The sequence below is a fragment of the Protobothrops mucrosquamatus genome, unplaced genomic scaffold, assembly GCF_001527695.2.
Source record: "Protobothrops mucrosquamatus isolate PMUCROS unplaced genomic scaffold, P.Mucros_1.0 scaffold2358, whole genome shotgun sequence".
NCBI lineage: Eukaryota > Metazoa > Chordata > Lepidosauria > Squamata > Viperidae > Protobothrops > Protobothrops mucrosquamatus.
In genome coordinates, this window is record NW_015388436.1 from 70858 (window position 1) to 82196 (window position 11339).

General features: G+C 39.7%; 1 protein-coding gene across 1 annotated transcript in view; it reads left to right on the forward strand.

Annotated features, from left to right (window-relative positions):
- The window catches only part of LOC107295484 (cadherin EGF LAG seven-pass G-type receptor 3-like), a gene marked incomplete at its 5' end in the record, with an annotated part of 75393 nt that overhangs the window by 50715 nt on the left and 13339 nt on the right, over positions 1 to 11339 (forward strand). Inside the window, 8 exons of the mRNA XM_029285860.1 lie at positions 316 to 496; positions 713 to 880; positions 3139 to 3265; positions 4952 to 5158; positions 6073 to 6247; positions 7673 to 7785; positions 8458 to 8537; positions 9016 to 9142. Coding sequence (XP_029141693.1) covers positions 316 to 496; positions 713 to 880; positions 3139 to 3265; positions 4952 to 5158; positions 6073 to 6247; positions 7673 to 7785; positions 8458 to 8537; positions 9016 to 9142 — 1178 coding nt within the window. The remainder of the gene's footprint in view (positions 1 to 315; positions 497 to 712; positions 881 to 3138; positions 3266 to 4951; positions 5159 to 6072; positions 6248 to 7672; positions 7786 to 8457; positions 8538 to 9015; positions 9143 to 11339) is intronic.

An 11339-nucleotide genomic window follows, 5' to 3' on the forward strand; every position in this document is an offset into this window, starting at 1 on the left:
AGCATTTATTTGAGAAGGTGCCTTTTGAAAAAAAATATCATTTTACTTCAGAATGTGTAACCTATTATGCTCCCGGGATACAGCTAAGATTTGAATGAATCTTATCCCATCTGAAACTACCTTCCAGATATCTTAGACTAGATCTCCCATCTTCCCCAGTCCAGCGCATCAGGAACAGGCAGATTGGGAAGGTTGATTTAAGATTCTTGGGAAGTAACACACTGACAGTCTCAGGTCTTTCCTTCCTTGGCCTTCGTCTGTCCTCAAAGGCAACTGTGCTATTGATGCCTTCTTGTTTTGCTGTCTGAATTCCAGCTCCTACCATGACAATAGCTGCACTGATTAACGCTAAGACCAATGACACAATGGAAAGTCCTCCCCCAAAGCGTTCTGTGCAAGAACCTGAGCCTGCTGTAACCATCCTCATTCTCATCATTTATCGCACCCTTGGTGGGCTTCTGCCTGCCCGCTACCAGGTGGATCGGCGCAACCTTAGGTACTGGTTTTCCTTCTGTACTGAGCTCTTTGCAGCCTGGCATGTTCCACCAACTTTAAATGCCTGTGATTTGTTTTATGAATAAAGGCAACTTGTTTGCGATCGATAATATCACAATTGGATTGTTGGGACACTGGATATCAGTGTCACTGTCGGAAACAATCCAGCCTTGATGGTGTTTGTTGCCAAGTAACAAGGCTTCTTGGTTCCATACAGGTTGCCCAAAAACCCTGTGATGAACTCCCCCATTGTGACTGTATCTCTGTTCAGCAACCACACTTTTCTGCAGAACAGTTTGGAAGAGCCACTCATGCTAGAATTCCGCCTGCTTGAGACAGCCAACCGCAGCAAGCCCCTCTGCGTTCAGTGGAATCACTCTAGCCAGTAAGTTGACTGTGGCTCAAGTTCCTCTTCAATGGAATCATATATCCAGGTATCTTCAGGCTTCTGGGAAGACTTATGGAGCCTATGGTGCAGATTGTTGCCCTTCGAGATAGAAAGCATAGGTTCTACTCTATTATTCCACCTGCTAGTCTTTCCCAGTTTTGTTGGACTCCAAATGCCATTGGGCACAGCTAACTCATGGATTGCTATATTGAATGGATGTTGCTGTATTGAATGGGTATGCTATAGCAAGTCTGTGGAAAATCCCTGTCACTGAGTCCTCCTCTCCTGCAGTGACTGCAGGTAATTCATAACTTCTGAGCTGAAAAAATATAAAATTTGAATAATCTCCAAAGAATGAGAACTGCTGTGTATTGGGATTCACAGCGGTGCAAACAGTGTCATTTCTGATTTCCAGAGTCTGTACAAAGTATTAATAAGGAGCTGGAAATTCCAACATGGAGAAACAATTTTGGCCATATAGATATCATAGAAATTTGATGGGAATTATGTTACTACTTGGAACTGTAACTAATAGAGAATATTATCTATTCAAAAGAAATAGACCCAAGATATAAGAAGGTGGGATGGCATGGTAGGTCAAGATACTATATATCTGTGAAAAAATACTGATCACTGAATATTGTAATCTTGTTGAATGCCCCTGGATAAGAACAAAAGGAGATAAAGTAAAATACCAGTGAGGTAGTTTACTACACAAGTTTGCTACAGGCAGAAGATGAGGCAATTCCACGAGGAGCAGTTGAAATAGTTTCCAAAAGTACTACACAGAAATAGTGGGAATCTGGCAAGAAAACTATTAGCAGTTGAAGAAACAAAAACAATGGGAAATATTTCTGGAATTCAGGCTAATGTCATGTACTTAAGACTTAAGATTTCTGCTACCAAACAACAAATTGTAAACTGTTGGGAAGATACTGAAATGGAAAAGATTTTCAAGAACATAAAAGCATTTTGATAGAATCTGTGTCTCATAAAAGGGAGTTTTATTGTCTCTAAAAGGAGTAAGAAACACAAGTGATACCACTGTCCAACATGATTAGTGCAAGAAAAAACAAAGGGATCACCTGTCCCGGACCTGTTTCTCCCCAGCAGGAACTGGACAGTGAATTCAAGATGTCATAAGGCACCTTGGGGGAAAGTGAATGCGTGATTCTAGATGACATGGGGAGAAAAGGCTGAGAGAAATCAACTTGGATCTTGGACTTCAAGAAGGGAGATTTTAATAGGTAAAAGCTAGTCAGTATATAAAAGCTTGAAATCCTTAAAGACGGACAAATTGAAGAGGGATAGGACAGCCTAAAAAACACAGTACTAAAAACACAGGTATAAATGATGCCCAGAAATTAAAAAGGGGAAACCATTTTTTTGAAGAACAAGCTCCTCAACAAGACAAGAAGCTAAAAAGAGATGTACAGTATATAAAATAGAAATAGAGGCTAATAATTAAGGAATACAAATTACCAGGTCAAATATATAGGGACAAAATTAAGAAGGCTGAGGCTCAAAATGAGAAATTATAACCACTTTATGTATTTTATCCATTTCCAGACGGATGTAGAACTTTGATCTAATTAGAGCTTCTAAAACAATTTGTACTGCACTGAAGTTGGAAACAATATTGGGAAAAGGGAGAGAATTCTAACAAGTTATTGGCTTCTAGGTTTAAACAAGTGAAGTAATGCAACATTATACCACTGATTTGGAATGTAGATGGAAATATCTATACAGATTGCAGACTCATTAATTAACATAATGAATTACATTGAAAATTGAGTTTTATTTCAATCCGCACAATAACAATTACTTATCAAAAGAAAGGGAGATAGAGTTGTTTTCTTTTGTCTTTTTTAAGGTGTGTTATGGAATTTTATCTCCTATGGACTGTAGGTTTAGAGTGAATTAAGATAGTGGCAAGATTATTGGTTCTCTTTGGTCTCACCTGTGAAATCCACTCTGTCAAGAACGAAATTAATCAAATTCAGGCACCTGCTGCCAGAGACCTCAACTCAGCTCCCAGCATTCCCCAGCCAATTGAGGTCTACCTAGTTGCTAAGGCTGAGAAACGCCAACTTAACCTGTGATAGTGGAAACCACGACTGGCATAAATACAGTCACTGTCTTACATTCATCACAGTATCTGTACTGTGGTGTATGCTTGTCTCTAAGAAAAAAATAAAACATTAAGAATCTTTCCTCTGAAGCCTACATTTTTATGGATTTCTTTGTAACTGCAGGGTTGAGCCCACTGGCTTCTGGACAGCACGGGATTGTGAACTTGTGTACCGAAATACCACTCATGTCCGCTGCCGTTGCTCCCAATTCGGTACTTTTGGGGTGCTGATGGACAGCTCCCACCGAGAGGTAACTAGGTTTCTTCAGCAAAGAGCATCTGCTCTTCAGCAGCAAGTGAAAAAAGTATTTTATAGGGGTGAAAAAGTCAGCAAAGAAAATGCCACGGCAGAGTACATGCACACCTCGATTTACAACCATTCATTTAGCAACCATTCAAAGTTACAATGGTACTGAAAAAAGTGACTACAACCAGTCCACAAACTTACAACTGTTGCAACACCCCCACCTGTCACTTGATCAAAATCCAGGCACTTGGCATGTATGTATGATAGCTGCAGCATCCCAGAGTCCTATGATTACAATTTGTGACCTTTCCAACTGGCTCACAACAAGCAGCTAATGGAAGAAGCCTGATTCTCTTAATGACTTCATGATTCATTGAACATTGCAATGATTCACTTAACAACCATGGCAAAAAGATAATAAAATTGAGCACGACCTACTTAACAACTGTCTTGCTTAACAACAACAATTCTGGTCTCAGTTATGGTTGTAAGTCGAGGTCTGCCTGTATTCATAGAATATATTTGGTGGCTCATGTGCTTGCTGATTGAACTAAATTTACTGTGAAGGATAAGAGAATGTGTAACTTCTTCCTCTTACCATGTAATATCGAACCATTTTTTCACCCCAACCTGTTTACATCTTATATTATTACAGGATTGGGAGAAAAGACCCTTTAACAGCATTTACTATTTAAGATCATTACTATCTGTTCACAATTTTCACTTTTGGTTATGAAATCAGAACTTTGTGTATCCACTTTATATATAAATGTTATGCTGTATCTTACATGGTCCTAAAAGAATAGGACTATAAAAGGACATAATTAGATAGGTGACAGTTTAAAAAATAATTTTAAGGAAGATGTACGTAAGTGTGAAAAAAAAACCATGCTAGCAACTTTCCTTATCATTATGAGGAGAAATAAGAGAATTGTTAGCACAATTGCCCAAATTGTTTTGTCAACATTTAAATCTGGAATTATACTTTCTCCTGGTTTTCTTCTTTTGAAGTGTGTGTGTGTGTGTGTGTGTGTGTGTGTGTGTGTTCTGATCTGTCTTGACTATATATTTTGTTTATCATTCATAAATATGACATACATCTGAGTATGCAATGCATCTCTGTCATGTTTACTTCATTTCTTAGAAAGATTGTAACTGACACTTTTGTTCTGCTTGCTGCATCCATCACCATTTATCATTCTATGTGATACATGTGTATTTTTCATTTGCAGAATTGTTATGAGTTTGCAGAAATTAGGGACAGAAATATTTTAAACAATATATATATATGGATTTATGCTTCTGTGGGTGGCAGCACCTCCCTGGCCTTTTCTAGAGTCTTTCCCTGAACTGGTTCAAACCTAGTTAGTCCGTGCGTGGGAAGCTACCCGGGAACAAGATTAAAAGCTAGACTGAGAAGTTGAAAAGACACCCCTGTGAGAAGACAGTGACAAACCACTGGTATATCATTGCCAAGAAAACAACCAGGAGGTGTCCACAAACTTACTAGTAGTCAAACGTGACTTGCAAGAAGCATTACCTTTTAATACAAAGCTCCATTTTTAATGGGTTTGATGGAATATTTTCTTCATGGTGATGGAATAATGATTTTAAGATGTTGGTGTAATAGCCATCTATGATGCCAGCAAGCCGCCTGACTTATTCTCTTGTGTTTGGTTTTTCCTTACAGCAACTGGAAGGCGACTTGGAGACACTGGCCATTGTGACGTATTCCTTGACATCTCTTTCTCTTCTATGTCTGCTTCTGACCTTCTTCTTTCTGATATGCCTGAAAGGTCTCAAGTCTAATACTCGGGGCATCCATTGCAATATTTCCGTCACTCTCTTCTTCTCTGAGTTGGTGTTCCTCTTCGGTATCAATCTTACTGAAAATCAGGTGAGATGGAACAAAGAAGAGAAACAAGAGCCCTGGGGGCAACATATTAGGAATCAAATGGGAGCTTCATTGGATGGAAAACAGTAGGCTTAAGAAGACCTCATCTTGTAGGAAATTGACATTATAAAATTAGTGAGTTGGGGACTGGACTGACACTTGTGCTAGTTAAACAAATTGCTCATATATTGAAATATCTACACAAATCTGTCAACACAATTCCAGATTGTGGGTATCATCTTATTAGATATTCAATTTATCCGATATTTTGAAATCCTCATTCGGTATCCAGCAGTTTCTGCCGCTATGATGATGCCAAAAAATTGATGTTCATGGTGACATCATACATAAATGTTGTGATTATGTACTTGCAGTTTGATGTTTGACACAAGGATATAACTCATGATACATGTCTGATCATTTTAATTGTTTATTATTGTATCAAATTTATATAGTTGCCCACTCACCAGAAATGACTCTTGCTCCTGATTCTCCTCTGTAGATGTCAGTACCAAACATCACACTCTGTGCACCAGTTGTAATCACGTTAATGAAACAATTTAGATCAGAGGGAATATGGCACTGCAATCTGACAGACTCCCTGAACTCAAAGGAGAATTTAAGAAAAGTGTTTTGCAATATTAATTCCAGAACAAACTAGTCATCTAGAATAGGGGTCCCCAACCCCCGGTCTGTGGACCAGTACCGGGCCACGGCATGCCAGCAACCGGTCTGCACAAACAAGCAAAGCCCCATCTGTGGGATGCAGGCAGCACATAAAATCATGCACTTTCCGGTCCATGGAAAAACCTTTCTCCACGGAACCGGTCCCTGGTGCCCAAAAGGTTGGGGACCTCTGATCTAGAAGCATAATGTTTAAAGGACTTATTTGTATAATGTTGATTTTACTTTTTCAGTTCCTCTGCACTGTGATCGCTATCCTGTTGCACTACTTCTTTCTCTCTACTTTTGCTTGGCTCTTTGTGCAAGGCCTTCATATTTACCGCATGCAGACTGAAGCTCGCAACATTAACTATGGAGCTATGAGGTTCTATTATGCCATTGGCTGGGGGGTCCCTGCCATAATCACTGGTAAGTACAGATGTGCTTAAAACAAAACAGTTTTCTCTAGCACACTCCACAAATCTATATGCTACTAAAGCTCTTGTGTCTGTAACCCTTAACTTGGTGATAAGGAGCATCGCAGGACAAATCTTTTTTAACCAAGATACCTCAAAAGGATTAACGTACAGAATGTGTGCAAAATCTGGGACCCATGACTCCTGTGGAATTGAAATGTGGCAAAATTTATAAAATATTTTATGACATATTATGGTAAAGCATTTTATGACTTAATACAAAATGTCATAAAATATTTCCTGTTTTATGGTCAATGATTGTGCTATACATGGGTTTACTTTCAACTGATTTTTTAAGAACTTTTCAAGTGCATTAGAAGCTCTGCCATTGTTGAGGGTTTTGAGAAACCTGGTAAGGAAATATTTCTGAAACAGTGAACCATGGGCCACAGGTCATCCAGTAATCCTCAGAATTCTATTCTGGAAAATTGGTAGCTACAATCCCAACACTGGATTGGAAAAGCTTGATTCAGAAAGGCAGTATAGGTCCTGAAGTCGATATGTTAAACTTGTACAGTGTGTAAAGCTATGGTCTCCCACCCCGCTTCTGCTGTCAAGATATATTGGGCTGCCCTCCTAAGCAACGGATAGAAACTAATCAAGGAGAGAAGCAACCTAGAACTAAGGAGAAACTTCCTGACAGTTAGAACAATTAACCATTGGAACAACCTGCCTCCAGAAGTGGTGAATGCTCCAACACTGGAAGTTTTTAAGAAGAGACTGGACAGCCATTTGTCTGAAATGATATAGGGTTTTCTGCCTGAGCAGGGGGTTGGACTAGATGAACTCCAAGGTCCCTTCCAACTTTTGACTATTATTACTATTATTACTATTACTATTATTATTATTATTATTATTTAATTGCCCTCCTAGCCAGTATAGTCGGTTGAAGATGACATCAGTTGTTGGTGTGTGTGTGTGTGTGTCTGAGAGAGAGAGAGAGAGAGAGAGAGAGAGAGAGAGAGAGAGAGAGAGAGAGAGAGAGAGAGAGAGTTGTTGCAGCTGGAAAGCCATCCAAATTTAGTGAAACTGCATATAATCCTTAATTCCCAAATTACATTGTATTGATTGCCAGTCCTTAAAATATGCCAAGACTCTTTATTGTATGCTCAACTTCCACAGTTTAAGATCCAGTTTACTTTTATGAGGTGATTAGAAACAATGTCACAGATGAGGATTCTCAGTATCTATGCAGATAAATGAAATCTTAAGTAAGATTTGTGGATAGTTCTGCTTGCAACATTGCAGCTTTTTCTTCATCAGAACCAAGAAAACCCAAAGATGAAAAAAAGAGCAGCTTTCCCGTAGGGATATGCAGCGTACCTCAATCAGGGGCATGGAAATTGTGCTTTAGAATTCATCTTTTCTTTTTTATCAGGATTATCAGTTGGTTTGGATCCAGAAGGCTATGGGAACCCAGATTTCTGCTGGATTTCCATCCATGACAAACTGATCTGGAGTTTTGCAGGGCCCATAGCTCTTGTCATTCTGGTAAGCACTTCTCATGATTGATCTATAGCAGGCATGTCAAACTCGCGACGTCACATGATGTCGCATGACGTATCGGAGCTTTTTCGCCATTGCTGGCAATGGGGTGGGCGTGGCTCCGGTATGATGAAACCAGCCCGTGGGCCGGCAGTTTGACACCCCTGATCTATAGTAATCTGTTCTGCAAAACCCCTGAATAGTTAGAGCCATGCAGGTGTCGAGTTGCTTAGCCAGGATGCTAGACTGAAGCCCTTTCTTTTCCATTCTCAGCATATCTGCTCCCAAATTTGCCATCCCCGTATTTCCTTTTTCTGCCATGACTACGTGGACCTTTACACCATGCTCTCTTTTCTACTTTATACCACTTTGGCTTTATTTTCCTTTTAGCAGCTCTCTCATCCTTCTCCTGAAGATTAGCATTAATGAATCTTTTGGAGGGGCTGGGGGACTCATCTGTTGTGCTTTTTGCACTTTTTGGAATCTGTCCCAATTCTAAAAAGGAGTTAGTGCACAGAAGGCTCGTATTCAGGGTCTGATCATGTTAGCTATACCAGATAGTTATCCTTCCAAGGAAGGTGTGGGTGGAGGAGGATGGAATAGGGAGGCTAAAGTTGTGAGCAATCTGTTTTGCTTAGTGCCAAAGCTACTGTTATTAACCACTGTGTTTGTTTCCAGATGAATGGAGTTATGTTTCTTCTGGTGGCTAAGTTGCTGTGCTCACCAGGACAAAAGGAAGCCAAGAAGAAAGCTGTGCTGTAAGTATCAATTAATTAATTAATTAATTAATTAATTAATTAATTAATTAATTAATTGCGATGAACTGCTGAGGTAAAAACTTGCTCTGCAGCTTACCTTTCCTTCATTACAAATCTTTGTTCATCGATGTTCACCTTCTCCATAAGTGTTTTTTCTCTTCTAATTAAAAATAAAAACTCTTTGCCTACTGTCCGTCTTGAGATATTCTCCTTTCCAGTCTTCCAGATGTCCTCTGCCTCTTCAAAAATGGTGTTGTTGGAGGCAGGAACTGTAAGTCTTACCATTGCTCGCTTATTGCTTGAGCCATGTATGTTGGGGCCATTTCCTGAAGTGCTTTCTGGGTCCGTGTCTGAACCATGACCAGTAATCTAACGCTACTGATCTTTCTGCAACAATGTCTCGATGTGTAGTTTAACCACATATTCTAACTTCCATGTCTGCCTCTCTGGGTGGTTCTTTCTCTCTGTCTGTCTCCAGCATGACGATGCGAAGCTCCTTCGTTCTGCTTCTAGTTATTAGCACTGCTTGGCTCTTTGGTCTCTTGGCTATCAACAACAGTGTCCTGGCTTTCCACTACCTCTACACTATCCTCTGCAGTCTTCAGGTAACTCTCTGAACTAGGTTGATAGTTAGGGGGAAACTATGGAGCAGTCAAGAGAGGAAGGTGTCTGCTGGCCACTATCCTGCAGAGCTAGCTGGTCCTCAGCAATTCTCCAGGCAAACCTTGAAGCTGCCCTCTGGGAAACATGTCTCCTTCACTTATGCTAAAGATATTGAACTATTCCTGGATCCAAGGCACTGTGTCTGCAAATCTTCCTGCATGTTTTCATGGGTAGTCTTCTGTGCTGAGCTAGGCTGATTGCTCCATTTTTATGTGCTAATGATGTACAGATATAACCAATTTGCAAACTGAGCTGAAGTTTTGCAGAAGATAGCAAGAAGTGCAATAGAGGTTAATACAGCTGCCTAACGTGCAAGCAGCCCGGGTTCGAATCTCAGAATGGTATGGCTAGCTGATGAGAGCCAAATAGCTCGAAATAGCTATACTAGTCTTCCTTTAACTCTTTGTCAGTAAATTTATATATATATTATATAGATAGATGATAGATAGATGATAGATAGATAGATAGATAGATAGATAGATAGATAGATAGATAGATAGATAGATACATAGATAGATAGATAGATAGATAGATAGATAGATAGATAGATAGATAGATAGATAGATAGATAGATAGATAGATAGATAGATAGACAGACAAATTTACTGACAAAGAGTTAAAGGGAGACATATTTATATAGCAAATGGAGTGATGAAGGATGATAGTCTATCAATTGGAAACAAAATTGTTGGATATACAGTATTTACTGTAATTATCATTAGAAAAAGCAATTAAAGATCAAGTGAAGAGGAAGGGAAGGAAAGAATAAAATCTATATATCTTTTTAAAAATTAACAGTCATAATGGAGAATCTCTAAGAGATGAGATGGCAGAAGCCCGTGGGGGAAAATGAAGAGTGAATTTGACTGAATGTGGGTATGAATTCATGCTTGAAGCTGCACTGTGGCAATAGGAAAGGAAAAATGCAGCCACCTCTCCATTTTTATGCTATCAGTGGATTGCATCCAGTGGCCTTGTTTAAGGTTGCCCATTCCCTATTACGGAAGGATGGCTCGAAAGAGCTGCAGCCAGCTCACTGTGGCTGTACTCTGCTGATAAAATTGCTCAAGTCCTTTAATATTAACTCTTCATTGGCAGAATCTGGTGTGATACCTGGATACAAATGTCTCACTTAACATTAGAAATTTGGGGTTCAATTGTGCTTATAAGTCGAGGACTACCTGTACTGTACTGTAGAGTCACTGCATTAGTTGCCAGTATATTTCTGGTGAAGCTCAAAGTGCTGAGTTTAATCTATAAAACCCTATATGGTTTGGCACCTGGCTACTTGCAGGACCCCTCTCTCCTCATAGAAGTGACTTATATAACCCACCTCTTACATGAACCCCAGAAAAGCCCTCCAGTTTCCTGAGGTAAATGAGACAATGTTTTGTAAGTGCAGTCCCCATATTCTGAATACATTCCCTCTTGAAACTAGATTAGCATCCTCTTTATTGACATTCCAGAAATTAGTCAAAACCAAAATATTTCAGAGGGCATTTGGGAATCAAGGCATTCCATCATTTGCACTTATCTGCATTTCTACTGCGCTTTTATTGGTTGTATTTGTTTTTTGTATTTACTTTATTGTTTTAGCATGTGTTTTATGCTTCTATTAGGGTAAACATTGAGTTTACAGTAAATTACTTGATGGTAATTAGCTTTCTATTTGTTTCAGTACTGTTCACTTGCTAATTCACTAAGGCTTTATTTGGCTCTACTGAATGCTAGGGGCACAGATTAGGATGCTTCTGTTCTGATTTTTTTTCTGGTCTATTGTTCATAAATAAGCCAATTTCTCCCTCTAGTGGAAAATAAATTATTATATTTCTTCTGGCTACAGAATTTACGAATGACACAGCTTATACACGGGAATGGGAAAATGCCCTATAGAAATTGCCTAATTACAAATTTCAGGATTTCTCACCAGTGGCCAGGCTCACGGAAACGGCATTGGTCTCATTGGTGAATGATCTCTGGAGGGCCCGGGACAGGGGCTATTCCTCTGTCCTAGTTCTTTTGGACCTCTCAGCGGCTTTTGATACTGTGGACCACGGTATCATGCTGCGGCGTTTGGTGGAGTTGGGAGTGGGGGGCACCGTGATGCGGTGGTTCTCCTCCTTCCTCACCGACCGCACG